This window comes from Cannabis sativa, chromosome 6, assembly GCF_029168945.1.
Source record: "Cannabis sativa cultivar Pink pepper isolate KNU-18-1 chromosome 6, ASM2916894v1, whole genome shotgun sequence".
Classification (NCBI taxonomy): Eukaryota; Viridiplantae; Streptophyta; class Magnoliopsida; order Rosales; family Cannabaceae; genus Cannabis; species Cannabis sativa.
The window spans coordinates 56,754,187-56,780,228 of NC_083606.1; the positions used below are offsets into that span (position 1 = coordinate 56,754,187).

Consider the following 26,042-nt stretch of genomic DNA (forward strand, 5'->3'; position numbering starts at 1 on the left):
CAGCGTGGCAATCTCGAGATTTGGAGAAAGATTGAGGTCAAAAAGAGAAGAACCTGTCATATTCTCTTCTTCTCATCTCAATCTCATCTTTGTTCTCTTCACTTTATCTTTTTATTTTCGGACTTGTGCACTTTATTTTTGTTTTCTTTATGTTTTTCTTTTAATTATTTTTCTCTCTTTCTCTCACTCTTATTTTGACCGTTGCTTTTTCTCAACGGCTCTCTTTCTCTCTCTTCACTCTCACTGTGATCAAGCGCTCACACTCTCTCCCTTCCATTCCATTTTCTTATACTCGGCCGTTTTTCCCGGTACGTTTCTTCCTCCGTTGTCTTCCGCTCACCCCATTTTTTTTACTGCATTTCACACATAAAATAATCTTTGTTCACTGCAGATTTTATTTGATTTTGTTTTTTTCTCATTATTTGCTTTTTACCTACTTCTCCCATCTCATTTCAACCATGTCAGAAATTTTATTAAGCATTACAAATTAATCTCTCTCTCTCTCTCTCTCTCTCTCTCTCTCTCTCTCTCTCTCTCTCTCTCTCTCTCTCTTTTCTAATATTGAAGGAATAAAATGGATTTTGTTTTGGTTTATTTTAATGCAAGCCAAATGTGTTTTTTAAGTTTCTTAAGATTGTCTTCTTCTGGCTGACTGGCTCACTTGGTTGCTCTGTTTTTTTCCCCTTCTTCGTCTGATGCTTATGAGTGCTTTTATTATATTTTATTTTTATGTCAGGTAGGCAGTAAATAAATATGGATTTCTTTCTTCTTCTCTTTTATATGAATTTTCATGTTTTTCTTTTCGTCTTCTCTTTGATATGAATTGTCTCTTCCTTCTTGTGAACTTATTATATACAATTTCCCAGTTTTCCTAACCTTAAAATGGGTTTGTGAAAAATTAGTTTCATTCCTTTTTTTTTCTTTGATAACGTGTTGTATAACATTTTTTTATCAGAAATATAATTTCCCCTCCAACCTTTAAATTTAAATGTTTAATTTTATTTTATTTTTCTTGAGAAATTTGTTAAAAATCCCATATTTTTCCAATTATGTGTTCATTGTTAGATTTACCATATCTTTGATCTCACACTTGTAGTTATTCTTTTCCTTTCTTTTGTTTAAAACTTTTATTTCTTTTCCCATGTTCTCTCTTACTACTTTAAAAGATACAGGATATCAATAATAATTTTTTACATATTAATATTTAGTTATTCTTTACACTTTTATGAATGTTCATTAATATATCTATTATTTTTTTTATATTCTCTGTCCAAAATAATTATATATAGTATTATTATTTATATGTGTGTGGTAAATAACACTAAACAAGTATCACCTTTTCTTGGTTTAGGGAGGTGGAGTTATACCTTATTCTAAAGTTTATGCTTTTATTCTATCTTTTCTTCTTTTTTTTTTTTTTATTTATTTATTTTTATTTTTTTTGCCATTTTCCTTTACAAGTTGTTGAATTCTTGCCTTGTTAGCGTTTGGCCAATAGAGAGAGACCAATGCAAAGTATCTACAAAAATTTGTATGTGAACAAGAAGATGTTCCCTCTAATAACGTCTCTATTTGACTTCTTTTGAAAGAAAAGCACCTCCAAAAAAAAATTAATACACCATTTTCTTGGCTAAAAATCTAGAAAAAATGGTGGGATTGAGCCATTTGTTTTTTAAAAAAATTGTTAATTAAACTTTAGTTTCTTAAGAGTCTCTTTATTGCTTCCTTTCATATTTTCTTCTTTGTTAACTAATTTAAGACCTGTTTCTTTCTTCTTTCTTAATCCAGCTTCTTCACTATATCCTTATGAATCTGGACAGAAATACAAAAGAATACCCTTGTGAATTTGGTTTTGATTTGAGCCTGAAAAATTCATAGTCTGAATAAAAAAGGAGAATTTTTGGGAAGAATAGAGAGAGATAATGGGATGTTCTACATCAAAGTTGGAAGATGAAGAAGCAGTTCAACTCTGTAAAGATAGAAAGAGATTCATTAAACAAGCTGTTGAGCAAAGAGCAAAGTTTGCCTCAGGACACTTGGCTTATATTCAATCTTTGAAAAGAGTTTCAGCTGCTCTACGTGATTATATTGAAGGAGAACATAATGAGCCTCATGATTTCTTATTAGACTCCTTTATAGCCCCACCTTTCACACCAGTTAAGAAAACTAGTCCTGGTTTTATATCGATTTCTCCAAAATCTTTTGTCCCAGCTCAAATCCAGTCCCATCCCAGTTCAACTATCAAAGTTAACTACCTAAGATCAGGTGGTAACAGAGCTGTTTCTGTTGAAGAAAGGCCTCAAACACCGGAAAGAGTTCGAGTGGAAAGCTACCCTCCAATGGAGCAGCAATACGGTTTTGATGGTTATTTCCCAATGCAATCTTCTTCATCAATGAATCCTTCTTCAAGTTTTTCTTACTCACCAAACAGGTCTATTAATCTTCCCCCTCGTTCACCAAGGCCTAGTTACCTAAGATCAGGTGGGAACAGAGCTGTTTCTGTTGAAGAAATGTCTCAATCACCTGGAAGAGTTCGAGTGGAAAGTTATCCTCCAATGGAACAATATGGTTTTGATGGTTTTTTCTCAATGCAATCTTCTTCACCAATGAATCCTTCAATTTTTTCTTTCTCACCAAATAGGCCTAGTAATCTCCCCCCTAATTCGCCCCAAAATTCTCAATGGGATTTTTTCTGGAATCCCTTTTCATCGTTAGACTACTATGGCTATCCAAATAGAGCTAGTCTAGATCAGCAGCATACAATTGTGGATGATGACATAAGAGGACTAAGGCAGCTCCGAGAAGAAGAAGGTATTCCCGACTTAGAAGACGATGATATTGAACAAAAAGAACCTGAACAAAATGCAAATGTGATAGATGAAAGAACCAAATCTAATATGAATCGAAACATAGAAGATGAAGTCATTGTTGAAGATGTTGATGAGAATGAAGAAGATGATGATGATGAAGAGGAAGAATCTGAGTGTGAGTGTGATTGTGATTGTGAGAGTGAAATTAGAGCACAGAACCCACAACATGGGAGAACAACTACCATAGAGGTTTCAAGGTCTCAAACTGCAAGACAAGTAGTTGAAACCAGTAATCAAGAAGTGGCTGGTGGTGGTAGAGAACGTAAAGATGAGACACCGGGTTTTACTGTTTATGTAAACCGGAGGCCTACAAGCATGGCAGAGGTAATCAAGGAGCTAGAAGATCAGTTCATGGTTGTTTGCAGTGCAGCTAATGAGGTATCATCAATGTTAGAGGCTAACAAAGCTCAGTACTCATCATCCTCCAACGAACTCACAGGTTTTTGTTTTTCTTTTAGCTCACTCAAACATGGCATAATATGGTTTTTAAGACATGATTGAGTTTCAAATAACCATAGAATATATATCATTAAGTCTTCTTGTATGTATGTTGTTTATTTATGAAAGTGTTTCCCCTTTCAGTGAAGAAAATTTTAAACCCAGTAGCACTGATTCGGTCAGCTTCATCTCGGTCATCTTCCTCAAGATTCATAGCGAATTCTTCAAGCTCCTCTAGAGAGGAAACTGAAGAGAGCAGTAGCAGTGATTTCTCAGAGGAATGCATGTTTTCAGGGAGTCACCAATCAACATTGGACAGACTATATGCTTGGGAAAAGAAACTGTTCGATGAAGTCAAGGTACAAACACTTCTAATAAACTAAACAAAATTTAGTTGTGTTCCCAAAACCAGTCAACAGTGCATTCCTTTTAATCATTTATTTTTATATTTGTTTTAGTCTGGAGAAAAGGTTCGAATAGCATATGAGAAGAAATGTAATCAATTGAGAAACCAAGATGTGAAAGGAGATGATCCTTCTTCAGTGGATAAAACAAGAGCAATTATTAGAGATCTTCATACTCAGATTAAGGTTTCAATACACTCGGTTGAAGCTATTTCCAAAAGGATTGAAACTTTGAGAGATGAAGAATTGCAGCCTCAACTTCTAGAATTGGTAAAAGGGTATGTATGTTTAAATTTTAATAAATAACTTTGACCAATATGGTTTTTAAAATATATCATATTAATTCCCTCTAGGTTATCAAGAATGTGGAAAGTAATGGCTGAGTGTCATCAGTCACAAAAGCGGACATTAGACGAAGCCAAACTCTTGCTAGCAGGAACACCATCAAAACTTGATTCGAGGAAGCACTCTTTCATGTCGGTTTCTGACCCTCAAAGGGTAGCTCGTTCAGCTGCCAACCTTGAATCAGAACTTAGGAACTGGCAAGGATGCTTTGAGTCATGGATCGCTTCTCAGCGATCCTACGTGCATGCTCTCTCAGGCTGGCTCCTTAGGTGTGTACGATCAGACCCTGACACCTCGAAGATCCCCTTCTCGCCACGCCGCTCAGCTGGAGCCCTTCCCATATTTGGACTATGCATACAATGGTCGAGGTCCATGGACGCTTCCAGGGAAGCTCCTGTACTGGATGGCCTTGATTTCTTTGCTGCTGGGATGGGATCACTTTACGCTCAGCAGCAACAAAGAGAAGATTCCTCACGACGTGTACATCTTGGCTCCAAGAGATTTTCTGAGGAAATTATCACAGGGAACAATATGGAGGTTGTGGAGATCGGAGGTGGGGAGGTGGAAGATGTCATGACTGCAGAGAAAATGGCTGAGGTTGCCATAAGGGTGCTTTGTGCTGGGATGTCAGTTGCCATGAGCTCACTAAGTGAGTTTTCTAATGGTTCTGCCAAGGCCTATGCTGAGCTCATCAACCAATGGGAGACCGCCCAGTGGCCACCTCAAAATCTACAAGGCAGGGTTGGAGTGTAGTAGTATTTTTTGGGGGGTGTAAAAAAATTTAACTTATTTACAGAAGGTAGTAGGTGATGAGTTTTTAGCCAGCAGCACCTTTTTTATTTAACTAAAGAGGGGGTAGTAGCTTAGAATTTTTTTCTTCTTTTTCTTTTCAGGGGGTGGGGGCGTTGTTTTTTGGCTGATGATAATGATAATCGGCAAATAGAATAGGGGATTAGAAGACATTGAAAGTACAACTGTATGATGTTGGAAAATGTTGTAAACAGAAAAAGAGAACAAATTTTCGTAATTGTTTCAATATGCAACTTAACTAACGAGAACAGAGCAAAAATTTAACCTCGTTTGTTCAGTCAAATTGATCAAAATCAGAGAAAGCAATAGGAATGAACATTCAAACATTCTCGTTGCCTCCCTCTAAAAGTTTCATATTCCTACTCAGCCCAAAGTACAATCCGCAAAGAAGTTCTCTGTATATCGTTTTTGCAATAAATATCTCTTCTAAACCACCAAAAAAAAAGTAACTTTTATCTATTGTGCAAAAATTTTTGCTCCATGAGGATTTATTCTCCAAAATCTTCATTTGGGTTACAAAAAATTGAAAGCACAGACACAAATAACATTCATCAGGTGGTAACCTTGGATGAATTAAAGATATGAAGGTATTTTAAATGTTAAATGAGCTGGTCAGATTGTAGATTGTCTCAGTCGTAGCCTTCATCATCGTCATCAAGATCAACTTCAACATCATCCGGTCTTCCCATAAGTGTAAGGAAAAGTAAAACTGCAACCAGTTGTGTTGCCAGGAAGTACTTGGCTCTTCTTTTAAAAGTCTTTTCTTCCTTTGTTTTTTCCTTTTTCGGTTTGCTTTTGGGCTTGGAACCTAAAATGAATTAGAACATTATGAATAAAGATAACAATCACCACCTTACAAAAAAAAAATAATATAAAAAAATGACAATCACCAAAATGAATTATCAATAGGAAATTATTAGGAACAGCTCCTTTCCAACAAAGTCACTAGCTAAGGCGTTAAACATTTAACAAATTACAATAAAACATGGCAATAAAGGCTATAAAAATTATCAATTTTCACATGCAACTTGAAAAATACTAACTTCGATATAAAACAAATGAACAGTGCCAAAGGAGATAAAGGAAATAATTAAGTCTCAAAAAATGTTCTAGTAAATAAAACAGTCTCATGAAATGTTTTTCCTGAGGAAGTATTCTGATCCAGAAGAATGTCATAGTTAATTTTTCACCCAACTACACCAATTTTGCTAACTTGACCAAGAAACCAATAACTCAGTCTGATTAAGAAACTCAGTCCATGAGGGAAAAAGATTAAGGATGCCCAAAAAATTGTATCAATACAGCAATTTCAGTAAATTCCCAAAATATAAGCAAGATCCAGTTTAAATTAGCATGGAAATGTAAAATTGTACAACACTTAATTAAAGTAATTGAAAAAAGTACGTACAAATATGGCAAGGCAGTCAGCCACATATAAAAGAATAACGGAACTTTGTAAGCATATACAGAATGTTAAAGCATCTTACTCTTACTAGGACCTTTTTTGGGAATTGATGATGATGAGTCAGCTCTAAAATGTGGGACAGAATATGAAGGACCAGTCTCGACAAACTCAGTCTTAACCCTCTCAACATACCTTACAAGATTACCATGTTCTAAGAGTTTTCTCCGCAGTATTGACATCTCCTGAAAAAACATAGTATTATAGCACATAAGATTTATGTAGTTAAAATCAATCTATAGCATACTTTCAGTAAAGAAACTTTGAAACTTTCCACCAAACATGCTTAGATAACGCCAAAGAAATAACATTACACATGATTTTGGAATACTTGTCTATATGCAATAGTTAAGCTCTACCTATACGTGCTAACAAAATAATGCAAGGATAAACCTTCCACCACAAGTATAAAAAAAATAGAAGGGGTCAATTGCCTCAATCAGCAAACATGTTAGCCTCATCCCCACAATATCACTGTACATTTTAATTTAGTCAACACAGACACAACAGTGTTTCTCAGAGGGTATCTGAAACAAGTCTAACGATGGAAACATTTTTGACAATAAACCAATATTAAACTTTATATAGTTAACTAAATTGGCTCACAGGTAATGCTTGAAGAACAATAAGTGCCTGTCCCAGAAAGATGGCATCTAAACTTGACGGCCTGCAAGGAAAGCATCAAAGGTGAGACAGCATTCTTCCCCTTTTCTTATCTCATTACATTAAAAGTAAAATAACCAAATTTATTATTAGGAAAAAAAAAACATATTTCTGAAATTTCCTTTTACATTAAAGGATACAAGTTGGAGCATATTCAGAACAGACCTGTTTTCAAAGAGAAAGTCCTGAGCTCCCAACCTAGTCGACAAAGCTTCATAAGCAATGCCTGCTCTTCTGTAGATCTGTTCATCAACAAAACATTTATCACAACAGAAATTGGCACACTTGCTTTTGCAACAAAACACACACAAAAAAAAGGGGAAGGAAAATATGAGGGTGTGGTAGATTAGCAACCAACTAAAAAATATAAACCTCTTCTCCTTTTTGCTCGGCATTTTCCTTTGTAATCCCCAGTTGCTGCTTAACGCTATGTACTTGTTTCAAAAACAAAACATTTCCAATTGGCCATGGAAGATCAGAACAATATATCGTTTCAGCAGAACTACTATCACTCCCTACCCACAGTTCATACGTGATAGCATCGGCAAGCCAGGAGCTAAGCATTGCTTTAGTAGATATCCATTCAGGAACAGAGTAGAGTTCAGTGTCGAGGTCAATAATGCCGTCTCTTTTTAATCTCTCAATGACTCCACCCTTCTCATTATTGTAGGCCACATAATCACCAGACTCAATGTAAGGAATTTGATCTGACAAAAGGAATTCAAACAATAGTGATTGTTATTAGTTATTTTTATTTAAATAACTTCCGTTAGGAAAAACTTCATACTTCGTACAAAAAAAAAACACTGAAAGGCCCAGAAAAACCATAAATTAAGTGTGAAATATCCACCAGTCCCCTCCAATTGAGAACTTTGTCTAGAGCATAATGTGTACAAATTAACTCGGGTTTTCTCTCTTTTGTTTTCATTGTGATAATTCATTGTATTCTTACAATTTATGTACCATGGTTTTCCTCCGCCACAAGTGAGGCTTTAATATTATAGGGGGAGACCAGCCATATGGCCTCCTTCTCTTTTTTCAAAAAAAAAAAATGTGTACAACTTAACCGCTGGTATACCATCTAGAAACAAGTGAGCAGAAGTATTAATGGCCATACATATGTTACAAAACTATATAGTGCTTAAGAGTGAACTCAAATTAAGTATTATGCTCATGGTACTTCGTCAAGCTCTTAAACCAGGGTTCAAAAGGATCTCAGCAAATGTTCTCACATACAATAGAGAAAGGAGATGCACTTCAACAGCATCAAACTAATGCTACAAAGTGCTTAAAAGCGCACCCAATTTCGAAGTGGAAATCGATAATGATAGACCATCTAGGAGGTCTACACGTGTGCCTAAACAGAATCCAAAGTATTTGTATTAGGAATAACAGCTATATTAGTTTATGCATTTTTTCAGTTGTCTTTTATTTAATAAATGAGATAGTGGAACTAGTCTTTGAACGTTGCTATGTGTTTCCTGAAGAATAGGGTGCTTCATGCTTAGAATTAGGAATAAGTTGTTGTTCTGAATATTATATATGTAATCACCATTGATTAATAAAGGCAGTCATATTTTAAATCATTACTTGGTTTGATTTTCACCCTAAGAAGATCTATAGTTTTCCTGGTTTAATTCTACCTCTGACTGGGACCTATCAGATAATAATTTTTAATTCATAAATGAATATATAATCTAAGATTCCCAATCTAGTACAGCCATCAGGGAACAGATGCTATTTAGGAAAATCATGGTAGTCATCCAGAGACCTTCCGGTCTTCGCAAGACCACACATACTTCTGTTGTGTTCCAGACAACCCAGAAATAACATTAGTTAGCTCCCCAACGCCCAAAATCTTGGACAAAGGATAACATACTTGCGATCCACCACTTCTACAGTGAAGTTATTAATAAAGTGTTTATCTCTAGTCCAAGCAATACAATCCATTTCAAATTGGTAACAAAACCCAAAAAAGAAATCCCAAAAAATTTTCATAGGTATCCAAATGAGATGTTAAAACTTGAAACGCAATGTATGCTATCAATTTCCTTTCTTCCTATTAGTAAATATAAGTTAAAATAAAAGGGAGAAACATGAACCTTTTTTTCCCTCTCTCCAAAATAAAAAGTACAAAATTTTCCATTAAACCTTCACACAACACATCATTTTTCAGTTTCAAAGTAAGGGAAAAAAAACCAGGACAAATTAAAGTTTACATAACAATTTTTAAGAAAACATACCATGAAACAAGTAATTCAATGATAAAATACACATATAATGCTCAATAAAAATCACAAACAACAACAAGGAGAAAATATATACATGCAAAGACGTGATAAAAGAGAGAGAAGGAAGGAAATTACCAGAGTCAGGGAAGACAAGGTTGAAATCTAATTGAAATGGGACATTGGCGAATCTGAGGTACAAGTAAAGAGGCAAGGAAGAGGGGCAAGCAGTTGGGAGACCGAAACAAGGCTTCCTCACCACGAGAGTGTAACTTTCTCCTTCGCCCACTACACCTTCCATCCTAAGTTCGGGAATCACAAAATTGAGAAGAACATTAAACCCTAGGTGGTAGGGTAAGTAGGGTTTTGGGTTTGGGAAACTCGACAACTGTTTATGACTCTCTAAAAAGACTCTAGTCCTCTACACAAACAAATCAATTCTCCACAAAAGCAAAAAATGACCAGTGATGTGAAGATCGATTCGGATTCTCTTCTTCTTCTTCCTTTTTTTTTTTTTTTTTTTGGGTATTTTGTCAAAGGGTTACTATGTTATGTCTATCTATTGGTCCAAGTCAAAACATTTTTTTTTTTTTTTTGAAAATGAGAACAATTTGTATGCATTGCTATTAGTGGTGTCTACTGTCTATCACCCATAAGACGTGTCGCCTTAAGACGTGTCGCCTTAAGACGTGTCGTCTTACGATTGATTAGCGATACTCTCTAAAATCTATTATATTAAATTATATGGAACCCGATACTAAATTAGACCAATAGCGATATTGACACGTAGGAGGGTATTTGGCAATACTGGTGCCTTTTAGCATTTCTCTTTTACAAATATAGTGTTGACCTCATTTTTAGGCGGAATTAGTAAAGTGTTTAGATAACAAATGAACCTTGTCAAGTGAGTTTCTTGCTATCTCTAAAAGTTACAAGTATATTGGCAATGTAATAGTTCTCTTGAGAATATAAAAACCACTCCTAAATAGTGAATATGATGCACTATTTATAATTTATAAGAAACGGGATGTCAAATATTTATATTTAATTATAGAATAAATAATGAGTCAATCCCATAAAATCCTCTCATTTCTCTTGATTATTGCAATCTCTCAATTATAGAAGTGTTAATTGACCTATTTGTAAGAAAATAATTTATTAGAATGAATTTGGACATTTTCTCCTATGAACTCGTTGGTCGAACGCTTTCTGCGAGATGGCTCTTTAGTTGCTCAAACTATTAGTTGGTATACTCCGTCATGGATATGCCTGATGCTTGACAACCCCATCTAGTCTACACAACCAACCAATGCCTTCCAGAGAGTCATTTCAAAGGTCCCTCATCTACTTAACTTCTTCCATGTTCGCCACGTATAATATATGCTTAGATTTTTAATATCGCTCATTGTATTTATTTCATTTTTAATATTATATACTTTTATAGTCATAAATTATTAATGCTTGGTTCTAAATTTTATTAAAAATAATATTACTTGATTTCATGTATTTGCATTAACTTGTTTCACATTTAATGCTTAAAAGTTAAAATTTTAAAGCAAAAATTTTTTATCTTTTGTTAGAAAATAATTACTTTGATTGCTAATTTAATTATGAGAATCAATATAAACATAAATCTTTTATATACACTTAAGTAGATTCTAAAACCTTAATAATTCTCCCTAAATATCATTACAAATATTTGTTACTGTCATTTTTACCGTTAAACACTTTATTTTATTTTGTTACCAAAAATCTCATCATTTTCAAAACTAGGTTATAGTTTTAATAATTTTGATTAAATAAGTAATTTCTTCGATCTCATACAATTCTTATGGATTTGACCTTGTTCTTCATAATTTCTACATACAATAAAGATTTGTGCTCTTGCGAGTTGATAAATGCAAAACGTACCATTTTGGTATCAACATCAAGTTACAAAGTTTTGCATCTTAGTTTTTGGGGTTCTAATCATAGGCCTCTACATGTCCAATTTACTTCCGATCTTAACAATGTTATTTCTGGACCAAGGATGAAATCTCGATTCACTTTGAACAAGCTTGGGCTGATGAATATGATTTTGGGCTATTATTTCTTCTTCTTGGAATGCTCCTTTAGGCTCTTTTGGTGAGAGTCCTATTAATAAAATTAAGAATGTTTCTGTTGTCATTAGTAATTGGAATTCTAATGTTTATAGGAGGCATAAGAAAATTTTTTTAAAAAAAAATTGCAAAATCTTAATCCTATTGTTTCTTCTTCTAATTTGGGGCGAATATGTTTCTCTTGAAAAGGATCTTGATGTTCTTCATTGTAAGGAGAAAAAATATTGGGCTTCTAGATCAAAGACAAATTTGGCTCAAGATTGGTGATCATAATACTAGTTATTTCCATAAGAGTGCTTCTGCTAGGAAGAAAAGAAATCTTACCCACTCTTTGCTTGATGATAATATTTATCTAAGAGAGGGCCAAGTTAATTTAGCTTTTGTGTTTCATGACTACTTCTATGAGCTTTTTAGTTCGGATTTCACTTTTGTAGATTCTATGGGGCCAGTCCTCAATGATGTGTCTCCTAAAATTTCTACTACAATGAATAACTAATTGACCCAGCCGCACACTCGTGATAATGGGAAAGGTGCCCTCTTCCAAATGCATCCTTCTAAAGTCCTAAAAGATATGGTATGTCTGTTGGTTTCTATCAAAATTATTGGGATACTATGAATAATGAAGTTTGTAATTATTGTCTTAGCTTTTTGAATGAGAATGGTAGCAATGAAGGTATTAATTCAACTCTTATCACTCTTATTCCAAAGTTTGATGAACTATAGCGTGTTTCTAATTTTGGGCCTATTAGCCTTTGTAAAGTTCTCTATAAAATCATTGCAAAGGATATGACTAATAGACTTCATGAGATTCTGGAGCAAGTTATCTTTGATGAGCAAAGTTCTTTTCTCTCTGGCAGGTTGATTACTGATAATGACATGATTGGTTTTGAGTGCTTTAACCATCTCAAGCACCGTGTCAAAAGCAAAACGGGGGTTTTTCTCTTAAACTTGATATGTCTAAGGCTTATGATCGTGTTTAGTGATTTTTTCTTTATTTTCTTATGCGTAAGTTGGGTTTTCATGAGAGATAGATTTCATTGGTGTTCGCCTATATTTCTTTGGTAAATTATTCTTCCAATCTCAATAGTGAAGTCTTGGGTCACATTGTTCTTGGCAAGGGACTCCGACAGGGTGATCTGCTCTCGCCCTTTTTGTTTATCATCTATACTGAAGAGATATTTGTGCTTGTGCCCCGGGATTGTTTGAATGGCTTACCGTCTGGCATTTCATGTGGCACTTCTGGACCGCTTATCTCCCACCTCTCTTTTACTAATAATAGCCTGTTTTTCTTCAGAGCTACAGAGTTTGCTTGCATTAGACTTAAACAACTCTTGGAATGGTATAATAGTGCTTCGGATCAACAAGTTAACTTCACCAACTTTGTTATCTGCTTTAGTCCTCGGGTGCATGCTAGTGCTGCTCAATCTATAGCTTCTATTCTTGGTGTTAATGTGGTTGCTTGCCATGAGAAGTACTTTGCGCTTCCTTGTTATGAGGACCAAAGTAAGAAATGTTTCTTCTAATATATTTGAGACTATGTGTGGGATAAACTTTTCAACTAAAAATCTTTATCTTTTTCTTTTGGTGGTAAGGAGGCTCTTATTAAGTCTATTATCCAAACAATCCTCACTTATTTTATGAATCTGTTCAGAATTCCTGTTGCGTTGATTAATGAGATTCATATGCAATATTCTCAGTTTTGGTGGGGAGGTGGAGTTGATAAAAAGAAACTTTTTTGATGTACTTAGGAGAAACATTGTTGGCACAAAGAAGATAATAGGTTGGATTTTAAAGATCTTTTTCTATTCAACCAAGTTATATTGGTGAAACAAGTTGCTCGTCTATACTTTGATCCAAAGTCTCTTGTTGCAAAGTTGTTAGGCTAAAATTAGTCTAAGTTTCAGGTCATATTTTCAGTTAGTTTTCACTCTTTGTTTCTAGTTTTAGGGCTATATTACGCTTGATTCTTTTGTTTCAGGTCCTCGGGTGTTTAAAGAAAGTATGTACAAGAATTGAGGAAAAGTGGTGAAAGAATCGAGAAGAAAAACCAAGAATTGTGTCGCTGCCTGTTCCAGTCGCGACGGGGAACATGCCAGTCGCGACGGGAACTGGCAGAGAGGATCTCAAAGTTTCAAAGTTTAACCCCATCGCGACGGGGGCATTGCCAGTCGCGACGGGGACCAAGAGACGGGATTTTTGGGCAGTTTCGTAATTTCACGAATTTTAAAGATGAGACTTGGTTTAAATAGAGAGAGCTCGTGAAAATTAGGGATTATTCATATTTGGAGCCCTAGAAACAAAGGAGGAGGCTAGAAGAGCGGCTTGTGGCGACCCGAATCAATTGCTTCAACTAGTTCTTTCTCTTCTCTTTAATTTTTCTATGTTATTTTCTGTTTCAATGTTAATTATGGATTTGAATATGGATGTTTTGAACTAAACTCCTATTTAGGGAGGATGGTGAATGTTGTTTAAAGTTTTTGCCTAGTTAATGAATAATTGCCATTCCTCCATCTTGATTGTGAAATTATCAATATTCGTGTTTAATTCCATGTGTAAGCTTGATCACCTTCTACATGTTCTATGATCTCAATTTAAAATCTGAAAAGTGAGAATTGAGAATGCTCAAATTGAATAATCTAGGTTTTAATGTGAAACGAAAGTATTTGCATAGCCTTTGTGACATTTAGATTATTGCTTAATGCTGATTTCATGTTAGTTTAATTAAGAGATTAATTAAAGAGCATGTGATTTAGAACCTAAAAGATCTAAAAAGAGTTAGGTTAATTTATAATTTGTCATTCACATCAAGAAAAAGGATAGCAATTAGGCATTAACAATTGGGTAGACAAACAACAAGATTCTTCTCCCTATTTTCTCATCTTGATTAATATTCACTTGTTTCTTTAAGTTTCTTGAATTACTTTTATTTTGTTTAAATCTTGAAAATTATTGATTTTCCAAATAGAATCATAAGTATAATTTAGTTGTAATTAATCCAATTTCCTGTGGTTCGACCTCACTTGCGTGAGTTTACTACTTGATTGCGTGCACTTGCGTACTGTTTTACAATTTTCGTAACAAGTTTTTGGCGCCGTTACCGGGGAATTGTATAAATATTAATATTGCACAAAATTATACTAACTTCTACTTTGGTTTGTTTTTCTTGCTAATTACTAATATTTTTCTTGCAATATTTTCTTTATCTATTTCAGGAATCCTAAGTGTATGCGCCATCAAGGACAAGCAGTCATATTACCAGTTGATCCTGAAATCGAGAAAACTTGTAGGAGAAACAGAAAGAACAAGAGGCAAGAAAGAGTTTCAACAACTGCTGGAATACTAGAAATCATGGCTGAAAATGCTAATAATGCTAATAATGGAGGCAACAACGGTAATAATGGAGGTGCCGTTGAAGATCAAGCTAATGGCCGTAGCTTGAGAGATTATATTCTCCCTACTCTCACAGGGGCTCAGTCATGTATCAGGCCACTAGCAGTGGAGGCTAACAACTTTGAAATCAAGCCTGCCAAACTCCAAATGGTGCAGTCTTCAGTCCAGTTTGGTGGACTCCCCTCTGAAGATCCCAATCTGCATCTATCAAACTTCATAGAGTTGTGCCAGACTTTCAAAGTAAATGGAGTTAGTGATGACGCCATCCGATTGAGACTGTTTCCTTTCTCACTCAGAGAAAGAGCCAAGAGTTGGTTAATTTCCTTGCCACCCAACTCCATTGCCACATGGAATGACTTGGCTACAAAATTTCTGTCCAAGTTCTTTCCTCCAGCAAAATCAGCTAAGTTGAGAGGAGAAATCAACAACTTCTGTCAGCAAGAAAATGAATCTCTCCATGAGTCTTGGGAGAGGTTTAAAGATCTCATCAGAAAGTGCCCTCATCATGGTATTGAGAAGTGGATGCTGGTTCACAACTTCTACAACGGGCTGGTTGGTAGCACAAGAACACTTATAGATGCTGCAACTGGTGGAGCATTTATGAGAAAAAGTGCGAATGAGGCTTATGAGCTGTTGGAGGAGATGGCCCTAAACAATCAGCAGTGGCCAACTGAAAGAAGTCAAACTAAGAAGGTCGCTGATGTGTTGGAGGTCGATGCCATTACAAAGCTGACAGCTCAGGTTGAGGCCCTAACAAAGCTGATCGCAGGGCAAGCTAAACAAGCCCAAGTTGTTTGTGAGATATGTGGAGGCAACCATCACTTTTCTGAATGTCAGGCAGATGTGGATGATGTTGGAATATTTTATTTTACCAGGATCTTAGATCTACTCACAAGTATGTTGTTTAAACACCCTAAATATGAACTTTCTAAAACGATAAATTAAACACATATAAAGTTAAAAAAACCTTACATTGATGCAGCGGAATTAATGTCTCCTTCCACTCAGATCTCTAACCCTTGTATCCTTTCTGTAGCAGAGTATAATCAAGATCTGAGCCCGAATGTCCTTCTTCTTCAAGTTTGATCCTTCACAGTCTTCCAATCTATGATTGAGTTACTGCTTGCTGTGTGTGGGCACTTACTCTTTCACTAGGGTCGAAATTGATCAAGGAGAAAAGAAGAGAGAGGGTTTCGGCCAGGTATAGAAAGTGGGGAAGGCTCAGTTTTTCTGAAGAGAGAAATTTCTGTCAGATTACTAATGAAAGCATGTTAAAGCATGTATTGTGACTGAGCCATCACTTTCTATTTATAGGCTACTACTAGGTTTAGGTTAAGAATTATTTGGCATTAAAATAATGAAAATATTAATTTGAAAAACCAACAATAAGTGGCCGGCCATGGTGTTATAGTGGGCCCCACTTGATTTTGCAGTTTTATCAAATTTTATCTCTATTTTCTCAAAAACGCCAATTTTCCAATTCTAACCTTTTAAATGCCAAAACTAATTATTTAATAACTAAAATAGATTATTAAATAATATTGTCATTTAATTTAATTATTAATTAGACATATAAAGTCCATTAATAAATAAATAAACCTAGAAACTCTTTTCTTTACAATTTCACCCCTGCTTAGTAAAAAGTCATAAAATTAGACATAGTCTAACTTTAGAATTATAATTGATCAATCACGAATCAATTAATAAGTCTTACAAGCAGAATGTTCTCAACTAGAATGGGGACCATGAATCTATATCCTGAGCTTCCAATAAGTGAACCAAATTTACCAAGTAAATTCCTACTTATTAATTCTTCGTTGAATCCACTCTTAGAACTTAGAATTGCACTCTCAGACTTATATAGAGCATATTGTATGTTCCACGATATCAATATACTATCTCATTTAACCATTGTTATAATCTTATTGTGATTTATAGATCCTCTATATAGATGATCTACATCGAGATGGGATTTCTTTACCGTTCTCACCCCTCAATGTATTTTGCCCCTTAAAACACTTAGCTACATGTAAATGGTGTTTAGTGATCTAATAATTAGTCAGTTAAACAAGAGCTCATCCATTTACTTCTATTTGCTAAGCTCGAAGGGAATCATCACTTGACTTCTATACACCAGTAGAAGCTATAGATTCCATATTTATGTTCAGCACTCCCACTCAATCATACTATCATGTTCCCAAAATATACGTATCACCCTGACCCAAAAGTAGGCTTAACCAATAAATCAAAGAACATGAATAGCACTCCTGAGTTGAGCCTAAGCATATCAGGATTTAGATTCTTTTAATCTTAAGATCAACTACTGATATTGACTTGGAAAGATATGTATAACGGTAAGTTTGTAATATCTTAACTTAGTTGCAATATCGGTCCAGTCCAATGTATACTCCATACATTCGAAACTAGTATACTTTACTAATGTCCTGGAAAGAACATAACACTTACTCCAAGTGTAAATATACATCATCGCTGATTATCACATTAGTGTAAATCCAATAACACTGATGAAACAGGGACCAAGTCTTTTGATTCATATGATCACAATCACATTCCACTGTGTTGACGATACTGTAATTGTGAATAAACATATGATCTGGATTTAACTGATTCTGTGTGTAAATGTAATAAACATATTTAAACCATTAGCATGTAGAATTCATGCAAACATCAATCACTTCAAATTTCTTATATTGATAACTAATCAGATTGTAAAGAGTTTTATTTAGGGCATAAAACCCAACAGATGATTTGCCAATGGATGAAGCAAAAGCCATTGGAAATTATTCGCAGAACAACAACAACAACAACTATGGGTTCAATCAAGGAGGTAACCGAAGGAACAATGGGTTTTATCAACAGAGAAACCAGCACCAGACACAGAACCAATAGTATACTCAGCAACAAAGCTCTAGTAGAAATTCTTGTTTGCAGACAGATTTATTGCTACAATTTATGACTGAAACTAGATCTTCCATTAAAGATTTGCAGACTCAAATGGGGAAACTAGCAACTCAGGTAGCAACCCGTCCTCAAGGAAATCTGCCTAGTACAACTGAAGTTAATCCTAAAGAAAATTGCAAGGCAATTACCCTGAGGAGCGGTAAGAAATATGATGGGCCTGAAATGGTACAACCAGTGAATAAAGAGATTAAAGATCAAACAGCACCAACTCCAACATCATCAGATAAGAAGACTACTGATAATCCTGCACCACAACAACAGTCTCCACCAGTCAGTATTGATCATCATGTGAAGATACCTTTGTTAGAATTTATTTTACCAGGATCTTAGATCTACTCACAAGTATGTTTATTAACACCCTAAATATGAACTTTCTAAAACGATGAAATAAACACATATAAAGTTTAGGAAACCTTACATTGGGTGCAGCGGAATAATATGACTCCTTCCGTTCAGATATCTAGCCCTTGATTCCTTTCTGTACCAGAGCATTATCAATATCTGAACCTGGATCTCTTTCTCTGAATCTTTGATGCTGAAACTCCTTTTGCTGAATGTCTTTCTTCACGATCTTCCTCACTATGATTGAGGTATCACTTGCTGTGTGTGGGCACTACTCATACACTAAGGATTTCGAAATTGAAGAGGGAAGGAGAAAGAGAAGGGTCAGCCAAAGATAGGGAGAGAGAAGGCTCAGTTTTTTCTGAATCAGAAGTGTAGAAATTTAAGTGTAAATTTCCTGAAGCCTTCACTATCAATTTATAGCATTCCACTAGGGTTAGGTTTGAATTATTTGACATTAAAATAATGAAAAAATCAGTTTAAATTTCCTACAAAAGTGGCTGGCCCTATACAAGTGGATTTGGGCCTCACTTTTTGCAATTTTGCAGTTTTATCTTTTCTGCATCTGATTTTCTCAAAAACGCCAATTTTCTAATTCAACCATTTAAATGTCAATTCTAACTATTTAATAACTATAAATAATTATTAAATAATATTGTCATTTATCATATTTATTAATTGAACCATACAAAGTATCATAATTAACAAATATGCCCCTAAAACTCTTTCTTTACAATTTCGCCCTTACTTAGTGAAAAATTCACAAATAGACATAGTCTAATTTGAGAATTATAATTGATTAATCAAAACAAATTACATGAGTCTTACAAGCAATATTATCTCAACTAGTGCGGGGACCATGAGTCTATATAACCGAGCTTCCAATAAGTAGATCAAGAATTTAGCACTAAAATTCACTAACTTATTAATTCTTCGTTGAATCCACGCATAGAACTTAGAATTGCACTCTCAGTATATAGAATGCTCTATATGTTCCACCATATAGACGCATCATTAGTTATCCATTGTTATAATCCTAATTTGATTAATGATCCTCTATATGAATGATCTACACAGTAAAGGGATTAAATTACCGTAACACCCTACTATGTATTTTATCCTTAAAACACTTGACCCCGTATAAATGATATTTCAGCTTATGTGAAATGAGATCTCCACCATTTATTTTCGTTTGGTCAAGCTCGAAGGAGATCATCCTTTGCTTACTATTCGCCAGATAGAAGCTATAGATTTCATGTTTATGCTAGCGCTCCCACTCAATTGCACTACCGTGTTCCCAAAATGTACGTATCACCCTGACCTAAAAGTAGGCTTAACTAACAAATCAAAGAACACGAATAGCCTTTCAAGATTGAGCCTAATCATAACAGGATTAAGAACATTTGATCTAGGATCAACTAGGCGATATTGACTTGAATAGATTTTACGGTAAGTTTAATTAAATCTAAGTCAAAGTTCAATATCGGTCCCTTCCGATGCATACTCCATGCATCCAACCTGAGCTTTACTTTAACCAATGTTCTGGAAAGAACATAGTATTTCTCCAAATACAAGTAAACTCTTGTTGTAGATTATCATATCAGTAAAACCCTGTGTCTGATAAATCTAGGAAACTTTATTCACATAGTCATGTTTACTTTCCAATGTGTTGACGGCACAATAAACAGGATCAAGTATGTGAAAAGGGTTTCAGATGAATCTATACATTATGTACATATAATCATGAAATAAATCATGTGAACCATGCAACATTAAATGTTATTTCTGATCTATATTAATAAGTAAATCTGATTATATTGAAATGAGTTTTATTTAGGGCATAAAACCCAACAAACTCCCACTTGCACTAATATAAAACAAAAAGTGGGTTTCAAATAATCTCAACACCTTGATATACAAATCAAGTGTAGTAGTAGTAAACTCCTTGTAATAGGATCTGAAAGGTTGAATTAACCACAACCTTTCCTCCACTATTACTCTTCCTTTAATCACAAAATCATTGATAATGTGAAATTCCTCTCTATATGTCTACTCTCTTGGGATACTGGATTCTATATCTTTGGCAACTACTTTTGGTTAATCAGGAAATTAACACTAGTAGTTTAAGGCAATTTGGAATGATGCCAAAAATGTATAGAACTTTCCTTAGACTGAATAAGTACCTTTCCTGCAACCTTAACATTCAATCCCTCTCTGGTAGACCTAGAGACTTCAGATAGGTTTTTACACTTCTCCAAAATCACTATTCCACCCCCAGAGTAACCACCATCTTATCAGAAATATTTACTAGCACATAGGCAAATTTCGAAATCTAATGTGGTGTAGTCTAAGAGTTTTAAACACATTCTTATAGACTAACATATAGTTCCTCTTCTTAATCTTAGGATTTACTTGATTGTCTTCCAATGTTCTTCTCCTGGATTAATCTGATACCTACTCATTACTCCCACTCAACAGCAGGTGTCTGGTCTAAGGCATACAAAAGCATATCTAAGACCTCTCACTGTTGATATAAGAAATTCTTTCATGGCTTTATCTTTTCTGGAATAGTTAAGACTTTTCCTTAGATAAATAAAATCTATACCTAAGAAGTTGTGAAGCTTCTATAGATTTCCATTAGAAAGAAAATGCTTCAGCATCTTACTAAAATAAGTTGCTTGCATTAGAGTAAGTAATTACAAGGTATACCACAAGCCATAGGTTTAGATAAACTCAAACCTATAATACTAGGAACAGGAAGTTTTGTTAAGTCCATTGAATGGACTTATAAACGAAAATTTCCTTTTATGTCCTTGTAATAGAAAACTTTAGGTTATTCCATGTGAATGGATTAAACCATAGTTCTATTGGCTTTCTTCTTAGTTTCTTATCTTGACAATCCATTACTTGTTTAAACTCACAATGGATTTTAATCACTAGTGTCTCCCAAGTCATAAGAAGGTGAGTTCCTAGAAACTCTCCCACTACGACAAGGCACCGTGAATTATGTCTAAGAAAACTAAATGGTATTGATCTCTTCGGTTGTGACAAGACAACAAAGGCAGTGGGATCATCATATGTTATATAAGATGATAGAACACTTTTGGAATCAAGAATTAAATATCTCCTTTATTTGCTACTTGTTTTTCAGACTTAGTCATTTTCTTAGAAAAGTAGTATTTGTTTGAACAAACACTTTCTTATCTATTGACAATGGGATGGTCCACCCCTAATCACTTAGAATAGCTAACAAACCATGGTTAACAGTTCTAGCTTTTCTTAAGATTTTGATTAGGTCATCCATGAATCTAGTAATGATTTACATTAAGTATACAACCATTACATCATTCTGAAATTGTATTACCATAGAAGGATTTAGGCAACGACTAGTAACTAATCATCAATATACAACTCGAAATTTCTGGGGAGGTAAGTTTGGATATAATTCAAAAATCAATTTAATGATCTTTGAACTGCATATCTACTAACTATTTCTCCACCCCTATCAGTTCGCAAGATCTTTAACCACTTACCTTAATGGTTTTAGCCATTGCTAGAAATTAATGAAAATTTTCAAACATTTCAAATTTCTTTGCTAAAAGGTATAATCTAGAGTTATCGTTTTAAGAATATAACGAAAAACTCATATCCACCCCTGAATGTACATCCATCTGCGAATGAGATGAACTACTTTCAGTGGATATAGGCATATTAACTCTTTGCAGAGATTGATCTTGTCAAATCCACTATGAACAAGATACAAATGCCATAGATTAAAGAAATGTGGTAGTGTCTATGATGACATAGGTTTAGTTACATCAAAGAGTTCTTAGAATACTGCAAGTGGATCCTGGTCACAGAATACCTAACTCATATTCCATACAGTTTTAATCCATTAATAGAAGATGGATATATAACACTTGAGAAAGTGTAACTGTATTGTATTCTGGAATTAGAAATTTAAGAAAATTTCTATTTGGAATCTAAAATTAAAGTCAAAGACTTAAATTTATACCAAATATAATGAGTAATTCTATCTTGGACCAGCACTTCTAATACAAACTCTAAGTCAGATTTGCCCATACAAGTAGGAGATTTCTAAGATTGAGGATTTATATCAATTGGGAATAGAATTTCGGGATTATAATCATATGCGTCATTTAATTTCTTAAGAGAAAATATAGAATGACATGAAATGATTTATAGACCATTCATCCAATGATATGTTTTGAAGCTAATTCGAAATGAATAAGCTAAGAGGAATTAGGATAATTTCGTTTATAAATAAGAATCCAACGATGCTTCGATTAGCGAAAGACAAAGTAATCTTATTTATGTAATCTTCTTGTTTCATATTGTATAAAAATACTAGTCTAAGGTGTCATCAATTGATGAACAGCTAGATGTTGCACATACAATATTTATCTTTCGAGATCTTACACTATTATGTATGTCTAATGGTGAAAATCCATTAGGGATTTATCTCATTAGAAAAACAAACATGTTAGACCAACAATGAAGATTCGAAATTAAACTACAACTTAATAACAGAAAATAACATGGTTCAATATAAATTCACACACAATTCAGAAATTATAAACATATAGCAAGTAGGAATGACTAGTGAAAATACTAAAACATACAATCCTAAATAATTTCCAAGGTTTTCAACAAACTGATACAAAGGTCCCTAAGAGGCGAGAGTCAAAGCATCATTTATTGAATAGAGTTGTCAGCTCATCTAAAATAGAAACCATTCTAGCAACCTTTTATTCGATCAAAATAAGAATCCAACGTTGTCTCGGTAGGCGAGAGTCAAGGTTATTCTCATTTTATGAGCTTCCACCATTATTTCATGTTTTATGAGTTTATCTCTAAGTAGTCACCGTAGGGGAGAGTCTAAATAGAGACGAAAACTCACAAAACACTTATCAAATGAAATCTTACAGTGTTAAATGCGTTCAACGAATAACCATCCATAGGGGGACGAAGTCTAGCGTCTCGAGGTTATATTGAAAACATTTAACTTTTGTAAGACCAACAATGGAGATCGAACATCTTAATAATAATCAAGCTCATTATTTAAAGTGAGTTATATTTTCTTTGATTCTCTTTATTTAATTTATTTATTTTAAATATATATTTATTTAAAATTTCCAATTTAGAATGAAAAATTCTAAATATAAATTTTAATTTAATATTTATAAATTTTACTTAGATGGAAATAAAAATAACATGAATTATTTCCATCTTAGTAATAATTTCTAATAAATATTTAGAAAAATATTCAATTTAAGTTGTTACAAAATTAATATAAATTAATTTACAACTCAAATTTAATTTTCTATAAATATATATTGCATTTCGAAAAATTAAAGTATTTAAGAATACAATTTTCGAAAAATCATGTTAAAATAAAAAAAAAAATTAATCCTGGAAAAATTATTCTAATTTAATGTTGGCCCAAAATTAATTAATAAAATTAATTTACAACAAAAAATATAATTTTCCTATTTAATTAAATATATAAGAAAAATTTCAAATATTTAAGTATGATGATGAAAATCAACTTAAATATTAATTTTCTATTTAATTAAATACACTAGAAAAATACTTCAAGCAAAAATATCATCTATCTAGATTTTCCTTTGACTAATTGATTCAATTTCTAATAATATACTTTAATTCAATTTATTTTAAATTAATCAATAAATGAAAAAATCATTGATTTAAGTTGATCCAAGAATTAATTAAAATAAATAATTAATTTACAACTTAATCTATTTTTCAAGATAAAATTCGAAATTCTAGCATTTAAGAAATGCAATTTCGAAAATTGATTAATAAAATAAAGAAAAAATATATTTTGAAAATTATTTAAATTTAGTTGAAAAAATAAATTTCAACTAAAAATAATTTTCTATTTAATTAAATGTCATGAAAAAGAAATATTTAAGTATGATGATGAAAATCAACTTAGATATTTAATTTTCAAATTAATTAAATGTATTAAATTCAAGAAATAAATAATTAAGTGTAGAGAAGGCTTAATTATTAGTCTCTAGTTTAATACTAGGAAAAATATACTTAAAATAAATTGTACCAAAATTAATTATTTAAATAATTAATTTCACAATTTATAATATTTTCCTATTGTAATATTAGAAATAATAAGTAGTCTAGAAATAATTATCTAGAAAATATCTTATTTGACTAAGTATCTTTTCCACAAAATTTGAAAAAATATCTAATTTAAGTTGTATTAGAAAAAAAATCTAGAACTTAAATATTTTTCAAATTTAAATTTAATTAAATATCAAAAATTAAGTTGTAACCACTTAATTTGAAAATATTCCATTTTAAGTTAATATTCGAAAAGATATTAACTTAAAAAATATCTAAAGAATCTTAATAACCAATACCTAAAATTTCTCAACTTAATTTTGAAATTTGAAATTTAAAAGATATTCAGATTTAAGTTGGTTAGTTGTAGATAACTAAATATCAACTTAAATAAGAATATTTAATGAAAAAATTTAAATTAAGTTCCAGAAAGAATCTAGATGGTTATAATTCTATATTTAATTAAATACAAGAAAATACATATAGTTTAGCTTAGAATAAAAAAATTCTTTAAACTATAATTTTCTTAAATTAATTTCAAAATAAATGAAATTAATTATGTTGCTAATCAATTTTATTAGGTTAAACTAGTGTAATTAACCTAGTACAGTTGTTCAAATCAGGCAAATGGGCCTTCACAATTGGGGTGGTTCATGTGAGGGGCTGCTGGGTTCAGTATGTCGTACCCACTTCTATGACTCCCAACTCTCACACAAGGCCCAAAAGAGAGTAATTTAACCTTAATAAGAACAACTGTTATTAATTGAATAACCCCAATAACTAAATGGGCCTAAATAAATTCTATCAAGAACTATGATAATTTATTTTAGCAACAACAACCTATATGCATCTATAATAAAATTAAACACATAGGCTCACACAGGCACACTTTGGATGGGTCCTATCATGTTGCTAGGTCATACACAGATGAAAGAAGATTGTAAATATACCTGTTACAAATTATTATCTTGACCAAGGGAGCCATCAGATCATTAGATCTGGCAAAAAGTAACCATGACTATTTGCAATCAAGTAATAATAGGTTTTAAAAACTTACATACAAGTTAAAACACATACTCCTGGAACAAGGTTAGTTGGATAGTTGGATGTAGGATTTATTTAATTTTAAATTAAATATTTAATTTCGAAAATAATTAATTAAATAAAATAATTCAAAAATTTAAAAAAAAATTGAAAAAAAAAAATCGAAATTTTAAATAAAAATTTAAAATTAAACCTACAATTTTTGAAAAATTAGGTTTCAACCAACCTAAATATCATTTCAAAAATTTGCTAACTACTTTAAAATTTTAAATGTTATTTTATAAATAAAAAATTAGAAAAGATAAATAAATATCTTTTTCAAATTTTAAATGTAATTTAAATAAATAAAATAACAAAATTTAAAAAAAATTAGCAAAATATCTTATATCATTTAAAAATTACATGATTATAAATATCTTATTTTTAAATTTAAAATAAGATAAGATATAATCAAATTTTAAAATAAGATAGATTTTTAAGCAAGAAGATAGATACTAATTCTATTCAAATTCAAATTACACTAATATCTTGAATTAAATTTAAAAAATATTAAATTAATTCAAAATGATAATTAGAATTGAATTAGGAATAGTAATAGTATATATACAAAACCATACGAAAAATCGGAAGTTAATTCCATGAAAAAGCATGAAAAATCGAAGAAAAACGAAAAAATTGTGAACTGTACGGACAGATTTGCGATCGCAGGAAAATATCAGCACAGCCCCGATTTTTTCAAATCTTCAAAAAATCATAACTAATTCAAATAAAATCCAAATTAAGTTCTGTAAAAGGCTAAATTGCTTAATTTTTTCCATACTATCCAATAAAAATAATTTCAG

At 32.7% G+C, this 26,042-nt stretch overlaps 2 protein-coding genes and 1 non-coding gene across 5 annotated transcripts; 1 reads left to right on the plus strand and 2 right to left on the minus strand.

The window, feature by feature from the left end:
• Positions 1-5,105, plus strand: LOC115724927 (protein ROLLING AND ERECT LEAF 2). 3 transcript variants are annotated; one of them, XM_030654303.2, is made up of 5 exons: positions 1-736; positions 1,789-3,309; positions 3,453-3,667; positions 3,767-3,990; positions 4,066-5,105. In XM_030654303.2, exons 2-5 carry the CDS (start codon positions 1,923-1,925, stop codon positions 4,808-4,810), a joined length of 2,571 nt encoding a protein of 856 aa, XP_030510163.1. In that variant the 5' UTR covers positions 1-736; positions 1,789-1,922; the 3' UTR covers positions 4,811-5,105. The 3 variants fall into 3 exon arrangements, with proteins under 3 accessions (XP_030510163.1, XP_030510162.1, XP_060973288.1); XM_030654302.2 differs by having other exon boundaries at positions 1-308; XM_061117305.1 differs by having other exon boundaries at positions 1-3,309.
• Positions 5,106-5,306: 201 nt separating this feature from the next.
• Positions 5,307-9,763, minus strand: LOC115724928 (mitochondrial outer membrane import complex protein METAXIN). Its single transcript, XM_030654304.2, has 6 exons — positions 9,359-9,763; positions 7,365-7,699; positions 7,158-7,234; positions 6,936-6,996; positions 6,355-6,514; positions 5,307-5,675 (listed from the first exon to the last, which is right to left on the minus strand). The coding sequence occupies exons 1-6, from the start codon at positions 9,519-9,521 to the stop codon at positions 5,497-5,499; spliced, it is 975 nt and encodes a 324-aa protein (XP_030510164.1). The 5' UTR covers positions 9,522-9,763; the 3' UTR covers positions 5,307-5,496.
• Positions 9,764-15,114: 5,351 nt separating this feature from the next.
• Positions 15,115-15,221, minus strand: LOC115696039 (small nucleolar RNA R71). Its single transcript, XR_004007640.1, has one exon. It is a non-coding gene; the product is annotated as a small nucleolar RNA R71 (small nucleolar RNA).
• Between the last annotated feature and the right edge of the window lie 10,821 nt (positions 15,222-26,042).